Source organism: Dreissena polymorpha, chromosome 1 (genome assembly GCF_020536995.1).
Source record: "Dreissena polymorpha isolate Duluth1 chromosome 1, UMN_Dpol_1.0, whole genome shotgun sequence".
NCBI classification, from domain to species: Eukaryota; Metazoa; Mollusca; class Bivalvia; order Myida; family Dreissenidae; genus Dreissena; species Dreissena polymorpha.
In genome coordinates this window covers 167,812,677-167,830,936 of record NC_068355.1, presented here as the reverse complement: position 1 = coordinate 167,830,936, position 18,260 = coordinate 167,812,677, and the positions used below count along the sequence as shown (strand labels likewise).

The window sequence follows — 18,260 nt, the reverse complement described above, 5'->3', positions numbered from 1 at the left end:
GGGAAAATAAATGTGGTCTCTAGATTGTTAACAAGGTTTAACTATAGCCATATAAGGAAAAATGCCCCGCCCCCTGGCGGCCATGTTTTTCAACCAACGGGCATCATTTTCGAACTCGTCCAAGATATGATCGGGATGAATTTTCTGACTAAGTTTTATGAAGATCAGACAATAAATGTGGCCTCTAGTGTTAACAAGATTTTACAATAGCCATATATAGCCATATAAGAGAAAATACCCCGCCCCTTGGCAGCCATGTTTTTCAAGCAAACATAACCATTTACGAACTCATCCAAGATATCATTGAAACCAATGTTCTGACCAAATTTCATGAAGATTGGACAATAAATGTGGCCTCTAGAGAGTTAACAAGGCAAATGTTGACGACGCACAACGCACAACGGACAAAAAGCGATCACAAAAGCTCACCATGAGCACGTTGTGCTCAGGTGAGCTAAAAAAATGTTCGTAATGAAAAATGTTAAGATAACAAGCAAATAGCTCTACTATAAAAGGTAAATGGTTATAAAAACAGAAAAAATATCCTCTTCATTTTGTAATTAATTATGTAATTTAAAGTTTACTGTCTTTTAGTAGACCTTTTTGGTGCCAAGTGTTCACAAGTTATTCTAGAAATTGACAAATAAATTGGACTGCAAAAACAAATTGAAATAAACATTTGACACCATCAAACTTACAATGAATTTTTGCTTAGATCATGCTCTCATGAAATGACAAATAAATCTTCCTGAATTATTACCTGATTTTACCTCGGAAATATAAAACAATGTGTATGAAACAAAATGTTGTCGTATTGCAACTTTCCGCTTGGCCTAGGACGGTACAAATGAGTAATTTTAATGCAAAATGATCAAATAAATAATTTGTAGCTGTATTCATTTACACACATACTGTACTGTTATGTCTGATGAATAACAAATGATTTTGCAACCTTTACAAAACAATTATTGCTCAATTAGTTGTAATCATAAACGTATAGCATTTTACATTTGTTACATACTATGAACAAAATAACAGATTTTTCTAATGAATTATTAAAAAGGTTTAACTAGTTAATCTTTAATAAGAAACATTAACGTGTGCATAAAAACTGAGATTTAAATAAGTTATTTGATTTTTGCTATAAAGAAATGAAAAGGAAGACAAAAAATGTTAATGGTAAAAAGACAAATTATGCATATTTAATAAATCAAAACATACACTGACACGCATTTACCAAATTATAAACACAAAACATTCCCATTCATTCAAAATCCAATCTAAGAAAAAATATTCGCAAATTTAGGTAAATTCAATTAAATAAATATAACACATGCAAGAGTAAAATAAATTTAGACAAACAAATATTTATTTTAAAAATTGCATGTTGTTAAGCCAATACTTATGTTATATATACAACTGTAAGCAATAAATAAATTATGTAATATGAATAATAAACAGAATAAACTCAGACACATTTTGATATAAATAAACAGGCACTACAAAGTACAAACTCAAAAGTTTATCTCAATAACAGTCATTTTGGTACAATTACAATCCATGATCTAAACAAACACAATCGCCAAACAATAACACACACGTATAAATAAAACTGAGGACATAGTCAAAAAGTTCATCTCCAAAATAAAACAATTCAATAACAACACAACAGGAAGATGGCCTGGAACAATGTGGTATTTACAATGGGCAGTTCCCCAGACAGCTGCAATGTACATACTGAAATAAGAGGGAAAAAAACACGTTGAAAGTTTTAAAATTCCACACAGTAGTTAACCCTTTACCATTTAAAACATATTTTGAAGCATTTGTTGTCATCTTAAAAGCTAACTTTAATTTTAGACCTTTCTTTCTAAATTCAAGCTTTCAAGGCTTAAATCTCTCCATCCCTGAGTTACTCGCGCTCGACTAGCGTTACTCGCAGGATGTTCTGGTTTTATGCTGTTTGCACATAGCCATTTTTACTTTGCTTCTGAGTGGGAAAGGGTTAAAAAAGAGTTAAAAACACAGGCTTTGGGATGTAAGTACGAACAAGTGCTATGCCTTATGCCCCCCATTCTGTAGGGGCATAAACATTCAGTAATACATATAATTTGAAACAGAATAATTGAACAAATTGTGTTCTCATATTTATGATTACACATTTGTTTTGTTGAAATGATCTATACAACATAATCATATCATTTTGTAAAATATATTTAAAAAAATTATCATTGAAATCAATAATCAAATAGTTTCAAGATTAAATTCGAAAGCATGAATAAACAGAGTTTCTGGCCATCCATATCATTTTTATTTATTTTTAAAATTAAATGTAAGATTTTCAAACATATTCAAATAATAATTGATTTCAAATAATTGTTCCCTGTTAATCAATCGCCAGTGTGAACAGCCAAATACAATACAGCAAAACCTCACAGTGCATTTTACCCTTTCCCCCATTAGAAGCGAAGTCAAAATAGCGTTTGCAACCAGCATTAAACCAGAACAACCTGCAGGTTTTATGCTGTTTGCTGCTCATCAGTTTCTAAGGGTTGGAAAGCCTCTAAAACTTGAATCTAGTAAGATAGGTCTTTAATTAAATGTAACTTTCTTAGGGACCACACATATGTCAAAATACGTATGTACGTGGTAAATGGTTAAACCCAACAATACATGTCATTCTCCAATGTTAAGCTTGCCAAGTACATATTTAGTATACATAATCATAATACTCTGAATGCTTCTACATATTTCATGGATCTAAACCGGTCTTATAGATAAAGGACAAATTATGTGAAGTACAATCTGAAATAATAATATTTACAAAACATAAAAAAACACATAAAGAAAGCTCAAAAGAATGCCTTACCAAAAACTGAGTTGATAATCTCAAAGAAAAACAAAAATGAAAGACGCTTTTCTGCGGTAGTGTGACAACAATTCCCCACTCATCTTGGACTGGTTGCACGATATTTCCCGCTCCAAGGCCCGCCCCCAGGAGAACAACTAGGAGAGTACGGTGAGCTGTATACCAGTCTGAGGCGAGCACCAGCCACAGAGACCCCCACACCAGCCTTGCACGATCTCACCATCCTGGAATATCGGATATTACAGAGTCAATTAGCATTGTCCTGAATTACAGAGTCAGTTAGCATTGTCCTGAATTACAGAGTCAATTAGAAGTGTCCTGAATTACAGAGTCAATTAGCATTGTCCTGAATTACAGAGTCAATTAGAAGTGTCCTGAATTACAGAGTCAATTAGCATTGTCCTGAATTACAGAGTCAGTTAGAAGTGTCCTGAATTACAGAGTCAGTTAGCAGTATCCTGAATTACAGAGTCATTAGCATTGTCCTGAATTACAGAGTCAGTTAGAAGTGTCCTGAATTACAGAGTCATTAGCATTGTCCTGAATTACTGAGTCAGTTAGAAGTGTCCTGAATTACAGAGTCAATTAGCAAAGTCCTGAACTACAGAGTCGATTAACATTGTCCTGAACTACATAGTTAATTAGCTGTGTCCTGAATTACAGAGTCAATTAGCATTGTCCTGAATTACAGAGTAAATTAGCATTGTCCTGAATTACAGAGTAAATTAGCATTGTCCTGAATTACAGAGTCAATTAGTGTTGTCCTGAATTACAGAGTCAATTAGTGTTGTCCTGAATTACAGAGTCAAATAGCATTGTCCTGAATTACAGAGTCAAGTAGCATTGTCCTGAATAACAGAGTCCATTAGCATTGTCCTGAACTACAGAGTCAATTAGCATTGTCCTGAATTACAGAATCAATTAGCATTGTCCTGAATTATAGAGTCAATTAGAGTTGTCCTGAATTACAGAGTCAATTAGCATTGTCCTGAATTACAGAGTCAATAAGCATTTTCCTGAAATACAGAGTTAAACTTTGTGAAGTTCGGGAATTACAGTCTACATAGGTAGAATCTGCAATCAGGTATTAAAAGAGTTGGTATTAAGTAATTTAACTGTCTGAATGATGGAATTACATAGTCTGAATAAAGGAACTACAGTCTGAACAAGACTATTGCCAAGCAATATATGTCCCCTACCGGCTCCACCATTGTCAAATTTAAAAAAATAAAAAAATGTTGCCATAGCAACCAGAATTTTTGACGTAGGAACAAAATGAAATGACGTGCATAATGTCCATATTGCCATCTATCAATGTTTCAAGTTTCATGAAAAATATAAAGAACCTTTTTAGTTATCGCAGGATCCAGAAAAGTGTGCAGGATCCAGCATTTTCAGGAGTATTTCTAGTCTATTTGTTGCCATAGCAACCAGAATTCTTTACATAGGGACAAAATTAAATGACGTGCATAATCTCCATATTGCCATCTGTCCATGCTTAAAGTTTCATGAAAAAATATAAAGAACATTTTAAGTTATCACAGGATCCAGAAAAGTGTGACAGACTGACGGACTGACGGACACACAGAGCGCAAACCATAAGTCCCCTCCGGTGAAACCGGTAGGGGACAATAAAAGAGATGCATAGACTGAATTAAGGAATTACAGATTCTACAGTAGGGCATTAAATGGTTTAAATTATGGAATTAAAGTGTCTGAATTGCACAGTCTGAAAAAGGAAATAACAGAGTCTGAACTAGGGGAATACAAAGTCTGAATAAAAGAATAAAAGATTCGATAAGCATTCTCCTGCTATACATAGTGTGAAATTAGAGTATTACGAAGTTTGCAAAATAAAAGAGTCAACTAGAACTTGCCACAGTACTGAGGAATACCATTCGACACTCCATGAAGTATTATCTAGCAAATTATAATAAAGACACATTAGACCTTTGGACTTGAATTGTTTCAACCATGGGCACTTTTTAAACAAATTTTAGAGAACAACACTACAATGTTACATACAAATGTACAATGTTAAACCTTCAATGAGCTGTCAAACAAGTTTTTTTTTAAATATGAGAACACTTAAGTATGTTTTTCAACAATACATAAAGCAGTTTTTAAGCCTATCACCAGAGAGACAAGAGACTCTACGTACCTGAATTCGTTCAATGCGCTGAGAGGAGTTCTTGCCCTGTGTGACCCAAGTGGTGTTGTGGGTAACAGCCAGCCCCGTTCCTGAGAGGTTGATGAGGAAGCGCCCCTGTGGACAGTCGCCACTGCTGTAACAGTCGCCCGCCGTGCCGAGTGGAATGTGTTTTCCATTGATGGATGTTGAGAAACTTTGGTCTGTCACTGGAATTGTACACTTTTTGTATTATTGGATAAGTTGATAATTATGATGAATAAGATGAATTGTTAATTCTTTATATGTTTTTGTAACAGAGTGGAATGTGTTTGCCGTTGATGGATGTTGAGAAACTTATGTGTGACATTGAAATAGTATTTATTTTTTTGCGAGAAGTTGATTTTGGTAAATCTTATATGTTTAATGCAACAGACTATAATGCAACATGGAATTTTATTTTAAATCTCACTGGGATGAGTAAACTGTATTGAACCCCAAATGAGTTTCAATCTTTACCGGTTTTTAACCAAAAATATTTCCATAGCAGGTTTTGAACTCTATTTCTTCACAAAATTTTATTAGTTCATACTATTAAATACTATGTAAATCGAGGGTTTAAGTAAGATGCTTTTGTATCTGCTTAAAATATTAACGTCAGAGGGAACAGTTTGGGGCTAAATGCTTTAGTAACTATCGCCACAGTATGTTAAACATTATTTGTGTATGTGTTTTTTGCGGCAAGTCTTAATAGATGATAGATACAGGAGAGGCCACGCACCTTGTAGCTGCAGAGTGGCAAGTCTTAATAGATGATAGATAAAGGAGAGGCCACGCACCTTGTAGTCTTAATAGATGATAGATAAAGGAGAGGCCACGCACCTTGTAGCTGCAGAGTGGAAAGTCTTAATAGATGATAGATAAAGGAGAGGCCACGCACCTTGTAGCTGCAGAGTGGCAAGTCTTAATAGATGATAGATAAAGGAGAGGCCACGCACCTTGTAGCTGCAGAGTAAGTAGATCAATCTTCACTTTGGAGTAAGACGTCTTGCCCGCGTTCTGGTAGGGCCGGTCACGACACTCGGTGCAGGCCTCTGGCCGGGTCCCATTGTTAGGGCAGGTGCGACGTCGCTTTAATCTGTGTGTTTTGAAACAAAGTTTTTAAATATAACTATGTTTTCCTTCAAGTAAAGTTTTATTTATCTTTTTTACATTTTTTTTATTTAAGTGTAAAATGTAAATCAACGCAGATTTAACTACAGATTGCATATCAAACATGGTTGTTTTAAAATCTTTTCCTTTAAAATTCGTAGGCGCGATATTTAAGAGGGCCAGAACAACAGATACACATGCTAGTAAACATTTTATATAAGTGAATAATCAAAATCAGATGTACGCAAATAACAAATGAAGTGACTGGAATCCAAATAAAATAAAATTGATAATTTGACTGATTTAAAGGACGCTTAATCATTTGTTTAGATTATCACTCATTTAGATTATCGCTCATTTAGATAATTACACCTTTAGATGATAACTAGTTAAGATGATCACTAGTTAACACAATCACTAATTTGGATGATAACTTGTTGTGATGATCACTCGTTTAGATGATCACTCGTTTAGATGATCACTCATTTAGATAATCACTGGTTTAGATAATCATACACTTGAAGATCACAAGTTTAGATAACAAGTCATTAAGATGATAACTCTCCTAGCTGATAGCTGGTTTAGATGATTACTTGTTTACATAATCAGTCATTTATATGAGCACTTCTTTACCTGATCATTTGTTTAGAAGAACAAAGTCTGTATACCTGAATGGATAGATTTCTGAGAAGTTCTCCACGTCCCCTGCTGGTAAAGTCAGGAATTCTTCTGGAAACTTGTCGCGCATATTTTTACAGTATATCTGAAAAAAGTTGTCACCTTTTAAATGTTTTTCAAGGTAAACAGACAAGTAGTTTTTGCATCTATAGTGATGAACAATATATATAGCCTGCAAGCCCCTGCATCTACAGTGATGAACAATATATATAGCCTGCAAGCCCCTGCATCTACAGTGATGAACAATATATATAGCCTGCAAGCCCCTGCATCTACAGTGATGAACAATATATATAGCCTGCAAGCCCCTGCAGCGGTAAGTTTTCAATAAGGCTTGCTCAGATTCTTGGTATCATATAGGCGAGTTTGTAGCAGATTCTTGGTATCATATAGGCGAGTTTGTAGCAGATTCTTGGTATCATATAGGCGAGTTTGTAGCAGATTCTTGGTATCATATAGGCGAGTTTGTAGCAGATTCTTGGTTTTAAGTAATAATATAAATGATTGGGCTTATTACATGGCCCAACTGCAGATTTTGATGCCTGCATATAAATACTACAGACTTTTTTTCTTTATATCCAATTAATACCAATCATCAATCCACAGTGATAGATTAAATCAATAACTGTTGGTTCATCTAAACGATTGCCATACCTGTATTACTTCAATATACTTAACTTATTTATCATATTACAATGACATTTAGAGTCTAGTATTAAAAAATCTTATCTGACACATACACACAGATACATCAGTTTGACAACCCACCAATTATTTTGTTTGCAATTTTATTTTGATTATTTCCCTTCCACAACAATCTTTATAAAAGACTAGTTTCTTGAAGATGTGTCCAACAACCATTAACCACCGCAGTAATTGCTTTTTCAAACCTATGAAAATCTTATTAAAACCAGTTGAACCGATTTGCGTGTGGGTTTAAAATAGTCACCCATCTTACATGATTGCCACTTAAGCATGTTTACCCATTTTACAAGATCGATTCTTCTACATGGTTGCCCATTTTTCATTAAATATATATGGTAAATATCTGTACTCAAAACCAATGATTGACATTTGTGGACACATTTATCCTAACAATCACACTCGGTCAACAGATGTTGCTCTTGAAATGAACATACCTCTAAAAGTCGCCCACGCACAAATAGCTTATAACTGCCATCTTGACGTATTGAAGTCTCCTCTTTGAGTTGTTTACATGATCTTGCAAAGCCTTGATTAAAAAACAATATTTGAATTAAATTTGAATGTGTAAAGAAATTATAACACTATCCACTAATTCGGATGTACAAGATTGAATGAGATAATATTGAAACATTGAAATAATAAAAAAAACATTGAACTCTATTGTAACTTAAAGTATTATATGTCATCCCATATAAGCCTGGACTGAATGAATGTGTGTAAAGTGTCATCCCATATAAGCCTGGACTGAATGCATGTGTGTAAAGTGTCATCCCATATAAGTCTGGACTGAATGCATGTGTGTAAAGTGTCATCCCATATAAGCCTGGACTGAATGCATGTGTGTAAAGTGTCCTCCCATATAAGTCTGGACTGAATGCATGTGTGTAAAGTGTCATCCCATATAAGCCTGGACTGAATGCATGTGTGTAAAGTGTCATCCCATATAAGCATGGACTGAATGCATGTGTGTAATGTGTCATCCCATATAAGCCTGGACTGAATGCATGTGTGTAAAGTGTCATCCCATATAAGCCTGGGCTGAATGCATGTGTGTAAAGTGTCATCACATATAAGCCTGGACTGAATGCATGTGTGTAAAGTGTCATCCCATATAAGCCTGGACTGAATGAATGTGTGTAAAGTGTCATCCCATATAAGCCTGGACTGAATGCATGTGTGTAAAGTGTCATCCCATATAAGTCTGGACTGAATGCATGTGTGTAAAGTGTCATCCCATATAAGCCTGGACTGAATGAATGTGTGTAAAGTGTCATCCCATATAAGCCTGGACTGAATGCATGTGTGTAAAGTGTCATCCCATATAAGCCTGGACTGAATGAATGTGTGTAAAGTGTCATCCCATATAAGCCTGGACTGAATGCATGTGTGTAATGTGTCATCCCATATAAGCCTGGGCTGAATGCATGTGTGTAAAGTGTTATCCCATATAAGTGTGTTAAGTGTCATCCCATATAAGCCTGGACTGAATGCATGTGTGTAAAGTGTCATCCCATATAAGTGTGTAAAGTGTCATCCCATATAAGCCTGGACTGAATGCATGTGTGTAAAGTGTCATCCCATATAAGTGTGTAAAGTGTCATCCCATATAAGCCTGGACTGAATGCATGTGTGTAAAGTGTCATCCCATATTAGCCTGTGCTGAATGCATGTGTGTAAAGTGTCATCCCATATAAGCCTGTGCTGAATGCATGTGTGTAAAGTGTCATCCCATATAAGCCTGGACTGAATGCATGTGTGTAAAGTGTCATCCCATATAAGCCTGGACTGAATGCATGTGTGTAAAGTGTCATCCCATATAAGCCTGGGCTGAATGAATGTGTGTAAAGTGTCATCCCACATAAGCCTGGACTGAATGCATGTGTGTAAAGTGTCATCCCATATAAGCCTGGGCTGAATGCATGTGTGTAAAGTGTCATCCCATATAAGCCTGGGCTGAATGAATGTGTGTAAAGTGTCATCCCATATAAGTCTGGACTGAATGCATGTGTGTAAAGTGTCATCCCATATAAGTCTGGACTGAATGCATGTGTGTAAAGTGTCATCCCATGTAAGCCTGGACTGAATGAATGTGTGTAAAGTGTCATCCCATATAAGCCTGGACTGAATGCATGTGTGTAAAGTGTCATCCCATATAAGTCTGGACTGAATGCATGTGTGTAAAGTGTCATCCCATATAAGTCTGGACTGAATGCATGTGTGTAAAGTGTCATCCCATATAAGCCTGGACTGAATGAATGTGTGTAAAGTGTCATCCCATATAAGTCTGGACTGAATGCATGTGTGTAAAGTGTCATCCCATATAAGTCTGGACTGAATGCATGTGTGTAAAGTGTCATCCCATATAAGCATGGACTGAATGCATGTGTGTAAAGTGTCATCACATATAAGCCTGGACTGAATGCATGTGTGTAAAGTGTCATCCCATATAAGCCTGGACTGAATGAATGTGTGTAAAGTGTCATCCCATATAAGCCTGGACTGAATGCATGTGTGTAAAGTGTCATCCCATATAAGCCTGGACTGAATGAATGTGTTTAAAGTGTCATCCCATATAAGCCTGGACTGAATGCATGTGTGTAAAGTGTCATCCCATATAAGCCTGGACTGAATGCATGTGTGTAAAGTGTCATCACTTATAAGCCTGTGGAGTACGCATAGGTTAATCAAGGATGTCACTTTCCACCTAAATTGGATTTTTGTTCAGAAGAGTTTTCTTCTAAAAAACGAAACATTCCACGAAAAAGAGGATAGAGTTGTCCGTTATTAGCCTGTGCAGATTGCACAGGCTTATCTTGGATGACACTTTATGCAGATGCATAAGGCCCAGTTTACCTGGAACATCGCTAATGTAACAAGTTAGGCACTTACATGGTCCATTATAACAGGGTCTACGGCCATCAGGTCGGTGGGCCTTGGAACATAATTTTTTTGTTTTCTTTTTTCCCGTGGGGTCAACACACTGTACCAGACGTCTCTCCACGCCATGGCCACATCGCGTAGAGCACTGATATACATAGCCAGATGAAGGAAGTTGACAACATTAACAAACACAACAATGGAAGAACAAACAATAGTCTTGTTTCTTCACAATATGTCAATAGATGAACTGATGAGAACATGCAAATACTCAGCGACTAAAAGTGATATTCTAAACCTCAATCTTGGTCACAAGTGAATATGAGATAAATTATGTCTAAATGAGGGAATGGGTTCTACATCATAGGTATGATTTTAATTTATTAAATGCTTGACACTCAGTATCATGGTTGCCATGTTTAAAAAGAATAAACTAGCATACAGCTGAACAAAGTCTGAAGTCAGGATTTTAGATTAAGACATTTCTGTCATATTTACCTAATGTTGTATTCACTCCAAACAATATCATTTAAATATTGAATGTAATAAAATGGAAAATAGTACCCATAAATCAGAAGCTTATCCCCAAAATTATATTTCAGCCATCATGAACCTTCATTTCAATATACATATTACTATCGACTTATGCAATATAATCAAATTTTCCTATTTCTAACTCTTTTTGACAGTCTAAACAAGGGGTTTCATATTATTGCAGCGTTTTTCTGTAATGTTATTCCCTCACCTCTCCCCATGGGGCGACGACCCACTTGTAACGGGCCTGGCATGGTCCGTGGTTGCAGATCTGGGACTCGGGAGGCCTGTCAGAGATCTTGCACCCGTACGGGACCTCGCCTGGAAGAATCCATCCTTCCTTTGTCACCGCCTGACAAACTGCTCGACGAGATTGACTGCCTTCCCCGCAGGATGCAGAGCACTGAGAGACAGGGAGGAAATATGTATCAGGTGCATTCTGGGAAAACTGGGCATAACGCATGTACGTAAAGTGTTGTCCTTTGTTAGCCTTGACAGGCCAATCCGAGACAAAACTTTCCACCATAACTGGTTTAAGCTAAGAAGAGATTTTCTTTAAACCAAAAATAACATAAAAGCAGAAAGTGTCCTCCATTTTAAGCATTGCGGACTGCCAAGGCAAATTTTGGATGACATTTTACGCAAATGCATTTAGTCCAGTTTTTCAAGCACACGGCTCTTATAATTAAGTGCCTTTTAAGTGTCAGAGAAAGTTGAAATTGCAATTAATTGCTGAAAAATTGGTCATTATTCGAAAAACGACATATGTTTTCTGCTGTGTAAACATAACACATTAATTATAATTGCCATTTGCTACTGAAAAGTTGTGTGTTAGTTTAAACCTATTTATTTTAGCTTCATTGCATCCAAAGCCTTAGGCTTATCGGACACTTCAGTAAATTGACTGGGTACAACCAGTGATTGGTGTCAAACAAGAGTATAGGAACCATCTAAGAGTGGGGATTACACCTGGGACCTCCAGATTGCTAGACCGACACCATATGAAATAACACATTAATGGGTAGTTACTTTACACTTACTTCCGACCACGGGCTAGTGTTCCACATGAATGGGCAAGGAAACTCGCTACATCGTCTTCGGTCTTTTGGACGTTTTTCTACATCACACAGGCTACTGTTGACTGGTTCATTTTCTATGTTAGTGCAAATGACCTCTCTTGTCTTCATTCCGAAACCACAGTCTTTTGTACACTAGAGTGGAAAGTAATCATGTATCATTTCATCATGTGGTAGACAATGAAGCTGGCCAATTTTGATGATGATTATTTAAATTGATGACTACACTTACAAAAACATGAAATACTGATAATCAGAACAGAGATCAGAGATCAGATAATGCAGAAGAAAAATGTGTTTTTATTGATAGCCTTAACAATCTTAATATATATAGTTTTAACAAATGGCCCATCCATAAGGAAAACTGAAGATAAAAAGATGATGATGATAATGATGACAATAATGATGATGATGATGATTATGATAATGATAGTGATGACAAAATTGATGACAAAATTGATTATGATGATGGTGATGATGATGATGGCGGTGGTGGTGATAATGATGATAATGATGACAATAATGGCAGCAATGGTGGTGGTGATGATGAGAAAGAGAAAACAAAGGAAGAGGATGATAAAAATGATTATAATGATAATGATGATGATGATGATCAAATCTAAACCTTACATTAGACCATTCCATGGCCTTCCACATGTAGTCCGAGCAGGGTCGCTGGTTGCACTTCTTCTCTGCCTTAGGTCGCTTGGCGTTGAGACACAGGTCATGAGGTACAATGTCACGGCTTCCCACACGACACACAACCTGCCTGTGCTGGGTACCTGTACCACAGGAAGTGGAACACTGAAACAACAACAACAGGAAGTGGAAAACTGAAAAACAACAACAGGAAGTGGAACACTGAAACCACAACAACAGGAAGTGGAACACTGAAAATACAGCAACATGAAGTGAAACACTTAAAATACAACAGCAGGATAAGAAACATTTAAAATACAACAATCAGAAATGGAACACATTAAAATTGCATGAACATTTTTTATAGGAAAAATACTTTGTCAACAAAATAATAACTGTTATATTTATAGAAGTTGTGACCTTGACCAGAACCACAACATGTACACTCCCAAACAAGATTTGAGTTTGACATATCAATATATGAAGATCAATTCAAATAGTATAATGCAAAGTATTGAGTGGACACTGTTTTCTTCCTTTTATTATAGTTACATTGACTGCAAACATCTCATATAGAATCTTGTGATAAGGTCATGGAATTATTCAATCTTGCATAAATTGACCTTTCCCCATTTGGTATAGGCCCAGGATGGACATGGTGTCTTTGTACATCGTTTAGTGTTCCTAGGTTTTTGATCATCACACTCAGACGATGGATGCGGGATCCCAGATTCAGACACGCAGATGACCTCACGTTGCGATGAACCAGTGCCACAGGTTACAGAGCACTAAAAACAAAATTATATTTATGTTATTTCTCTTTGTATAATTATCAACATTTTAGTAAAACACATAAAATAAGGTTTAGGCCTGAAGCTGATTTAGGTGCTTTATACATGTAGTCCATTTCACTCTCAATACTCAACATAATAATATTGTCCTTGTTATAAGACATGGCTTTATGTAAGGTTTTTTTGTTTTTTTAAAGAGATAGTTAGAAAAAATACATCTAAAGGGAGATTTTATTTTCCCGTTCCAATTTAAGATAAAAATGTTTTGACAAGCCAGCATCATATTGATGTGATACCAATGTAGTAACATCCCCTTAGTTAACAGAACAAATATAATTAATCAAAACAAAAACAAGAGGGCCTGAAAGGCCCAAAGTCGCTCACCTGAGATAAAAAGAAATGACCTGTTCTTTTCAGCCCAAGATATCAATGGAACAAATGTTCTAACCAAGTATCATGAAGAATGAACAACAAATGGCCCCTTGGCGCCATGATTTTTTAACAGACCTGAACCATTTTTTAACTCTTCCAAGATATGTCCAAATTTCATGAAGATTGGGAAAAAATGTGTCTTCTAGACTGTTCACATGTTGTCACTATAAACACATAAAGAAAACTGCCCCACTCCCTGGCGGCCATGTTTTTTCACTGATCATGACCATTTTCAAACTCGTCCGAGACATCCTCATAACTATTGTTTTGACAAAATTTCATGATGATTAGGCAAAACATGTGACTTCTAGAGTGTTCACAAGCTTTTTTACTATATAAATATAAGGAAAAAGACCCCCCCTGGCGGCCATGTTTTTTTACCAATCCAAACCATTATCGAACTCAACTGTCCTATCCAGGTGTGGTAGTGCCGTCTCCTTCGCTTACGCAAATGAACCGGTCACAGGACGCTTACAAGTTATGTAACTTTGTGAGCACTTATGTAATGCGGAAATATTTATTTGACGAACTCTTATTTCCGGTCAGGATGACTATACTGACTGGTTGTAATTCAATTAACTAAAGGCGTTCAGTCAGGGACACCTAAATACACTCAAAGAATTTATTTATAAGTGAAAACCTGCTTTAACAAAAATAACTATTTTTATTCCAATATTCCAAGAACTCGGAAAATGAAGAACAATGACAGAAATTTAAGAACAGGTACAAGCCAAGTCTAAAGAATCTAAGTATCGTTACAAAAATGAACAACATACAGCAAATACCTTAATAAATATAGGGATAATACACGTTTTCGAGGGCATGATCATCTGCGGGCGTTCGAAAAATCCGTTCGGAACGGATTTTGAGAGCGCCCGCAGATGATCATGTCCGAGAAAATGTGTTTTTTCGCTATTATTGCATTAACAAATCACACATACCAAACTAAATTCAAATAACATTTATCTCTTGTTCATTCGACATCGACAAAATAATTCTTTCAATACAGTTCAAGGTTGTGTTTTACATATGCCTCACTCGGTCATCATCCTAAATAAAAGGCTTTACCTTCGGATAGGCAGTTTTCGATTTAAAATGTGTTCAAACAGTGGATTAATGCAAAGTTGAAATGCAGCCGCGCAAAGTAAGAAATGAGAAATTATTTTAGAATTTACAACAGGAACGTTAAAGGTACATAAACAGTTTCATTTACAGCATAGTCTTTGAAAGTGTTGAGTAAATAACCTTAACTTCATTTACGTTGCCAATAAAATTAAGCTGCTGTCAAGAGAGTGCAGATGGTATAATTTGAAAAGTGGATTGAAATAGTCATTGCCATTATCCCTGCATGCATGAGGAAACTGGTGCTTATTCAGTTCCCCATTTATGCCACAGGTGGAAGTAACGTACCCAGGATAGTATTTTTATTGATTTATTTAAATATTTTTAGGTTCAAATTAATATATAAAATCATGTTTAATGAGAAAAAAATTGACAAAGAGCCATGAAAAAAAACACCCTCTGATATTGAAATCATAATTCTTTGTCAATTTTTTTCTCATTAAGCATGATTTTATGTATTGATTTGAATATATTGGGTTCCTTAAAAAAATACTATCCAGGGTACGTTACTTCCACCTGTAATTTATGCTTGGAAAGTCGTCAAAGGCTGGAGAAGGGAAGTAACTGCGTGTGGATCAGATTATGGATGTGAAAAACACATAACAGGGCTTGAACCGCGCGTGAATCGCCTTATTAATACACGATTTCTCCCGTTCAAGCCCTGCTTTTGCCAATTATCTGCACCCTGCCAGAGGGCATTATAGATGGAGTTTATGCAATAATGTAAAAAGAAGTTCAAAATCTGTAAAAAAAAAAAAAACTGATATAAATATAAGTTACTGTAAAGGAAACTTCAATGAATCAAATGTAAAAATAAGGAAAATTTGCTACAGTTATTGAAATAGAATAGAGTCTTTCTAATTTAGAAAATGCCAAATAAAAATAATCTAAATAATAAGAATAATTTAGAAAATAATGCCAAAATGTCTTGATGCTGGTGTTAAAAATAATTTAGAGTTTAATTATTTCAAAATTCCAACCTTTTTCAAGAGCTGTTAACTTTTCAAGAAAGCATCAAGAGGTGTTTAAATCAGCCCAAACAGCTTATTTTATACAGATCAGAAGAGATCAATGGCAGAGTAGTCAATTTTCCCTCAGAACAGTGCATTTATTAATGAACAATATCTTCCTAAATTCCAGAGCAGAACTAACAAGAAATATCTTTAAAAAAGATATACGGCGTTGATTGTGGTCGATGTTTATGAACGATCAAAAGTTATCTCTATGAGATAAAAAGTAGCGGATGCCTTTTTTGTGCGCAGTTCTTAGTTACATCATAAGCAAATCAATTACGGGGTGTTGCGCCAGATTTCGTGGCTTATTTTGCTTTATGTGATATTATTACTCAGATATCTATATTTACAGAATAGAAAAACACAAGAAATATGAAAATAAAGTGTGCATATAGGTCAGCCGGCAATACTCGAATCTTATTTAATTGCATAATTATAGTATAGCGAATTATTGTGCTCATGCTTAATAAACTGGTCTAAATGGATAAATATTTCTAATTAATTTTATAAAAATTGGTCCTTATCATGCAAATGTTGAAACCATATCAAAAATCGATGATTGACATACCACAATAATATCGCCGAATATCTTTATTTAGTATCTTTCTGATCAAAACAGACTTCAAGTGCACAAAGTTTACGAGACGGCGTTTATATAAAGATTTCTGCAACTGACCGCAAACTGACCTTGATACCTTGCGGATTGGAATGCAATGCATTACAGTCACTACGTTATTGTCAGTAAGACCGGTGTAACACAATGATCGCAACCCCTTCTGCGAACTCCGGTGATGAACTGTATATAAACTCTGACTTTCACAAATGGCCGCGCATTGACCCGAACCTCGCGGGTTGAAATGCAATGCAAGTAAGTACTAAATATGACAACATAGCCTTTAGTATAAACGCTTTTGCGCTGGTAATTCTCTGAAAATAAAAGGTGAACGCACAAACTGTATTTATGTCGAAAATTGATTGTAAAACTGTTCTATCTATTGAGCCTTTTAATTAGAGATAAAATTGTTTCATGCAGTAAAACAGTGTTACAAAGATGCGGATATGTTTCCAATGTTCTGGTGTTATACTCAAATCAGCCAATGGAATAAATGAAGTGTATTCATTCGTACCTAGCCGCGGGAAATTTTATTTGAGTATTATTGGACACTTACAAAGTCAGGGTGAAAAGCTGGCTTAATACAGCTTACGCCGAAAAATAGATTACTGAACCAGGTTAAACTAGGGAGATAAATACTACATAAATACTGCAAAATCATGTACATGTTGTCTTTCTTTCAGTTATCTCTTAGTTGAAAGGCTTATCATGAGTGTTAATAACTATGTTAATGTCAATGAATCTTCTGACCAAGTTTTATGAGGATCGGACAATAAATGTGGCCTCTAGAGTGTTAACAAGAAATTGCTATAGCCGTATATAGCCATATAAGGAAAAATGCCCCGCCGCTTGGCAGCCATGTTTTTCAAGCAAGCGTAACCATTTTGGAACTCATCAAAGATATCATTGAAATCAAATCTTCTGACCAAATTTCATGAAGATTGGACAATAAATGTGGCCTCTAGAGAGTGAACAAGGAAAATGTTGACGTCGCCCAACGAACAACGCACGACGGACAACGGATGACGGACAAAAGGCGATCACAAAAGCTCACCATGAGCACGTTGTGTTTAGGTGAGCTAAAAACAAAGAAGGGCTTTTAAAGAGTAACAAAGTTAGCAAAAAATACAATGTAGCAACATCTCCTTAGATTACATTGATAAGCAGAACAAATATAATAAATCAAAACAAAAAAACAAAGAAGGGCTTTTAAAGAATAACAATCAAAGTTAACAAAAAAACAAGTCCAACAATGAGAATTTTTGCTTCATGGGGTTTTCTGGTACAGTTTATCATTATATCATACCATTTCAATCAGCATTCAAATAATGGAAGCTGGCAAGTTTCCACAACATCATGTGTTTGTGGTTGTAAGATTAATTACAATTGATGGAAAACAACACTTACACATCATGGTAACAACATTTGTTAAAGCCCCATCACATGCATTTTCACTAAGAACATTATGTAGACAAGATTTAATTGCACAATTAACCAACTTAGTTAAATTATAAGCAAAAACTCCCTGTTGAGTGTCTGAGAAAATCAGCTTACTTTTGCAATCTGCTAATCTCACAACAACAATTATTTTCAAATGTCTGGCAAGTATTAAGAGTTCAAATATATGTGAA

At 35.6% G+C, this 18,260-nt stretch overlaps 1 protein-coding gene across 1 annotated transcript in view; it reads right to left on the bottom strand.

The window, feature by feature from the left end:
• Positions 1-206: 206 nt before the first annotated feature.
• LOC127864321 (A disintegrin and metalloproteinase with thrombospondin motifs 9-like) overlaps positions 207-18,260 on the bottom strand; it is a 124,142-nt gene continuing 106,088 nt past the window's right edge. The window contains exons 25-35 of the mRNA XM_052403979.1: positions 13,282-13,446; positions 12,650-12,823; positions 11,984-12,154; positions 11,155-11,346; positions 10,422-10,557; positions 7,967-8,058; positions 6,818-6,912; positions 5,996-6,135; positions 5,031-5,227; positions 2,870-3,093; positions 207-1,737 (exon numbers count right to left, since the gene is read on the bottom strand). Of these exons, the coding sequence (XP_052259939.1) occupies positions 3,007-3,093; positions 5,031-5,227; positions 5,996-6,135; positions 6,818-6,912; positions 7,967-8,058; positions 10,422-10,557; positions 11,155-11,346; positions 11,984-12,154; positions 12,650-12,823; positions 13,282-13,446 (1,449 nt within the window). The 3' untranslated portion in view covers positions 207-1,737; positions 2,870-3,006. The remainder of the gene's footprint in view (positions 1,738-2,869; positions 3,094-5,030; positions 5,228-5,995; positions 6,136-6,817; positions 6,913-7,966; positions 8,059-10,421; positions 10,558-11,154; positions 11,347-11,983; positions 12,155-12,649; positions 12,824-13,281; positions 13,447-18,260) is intronic.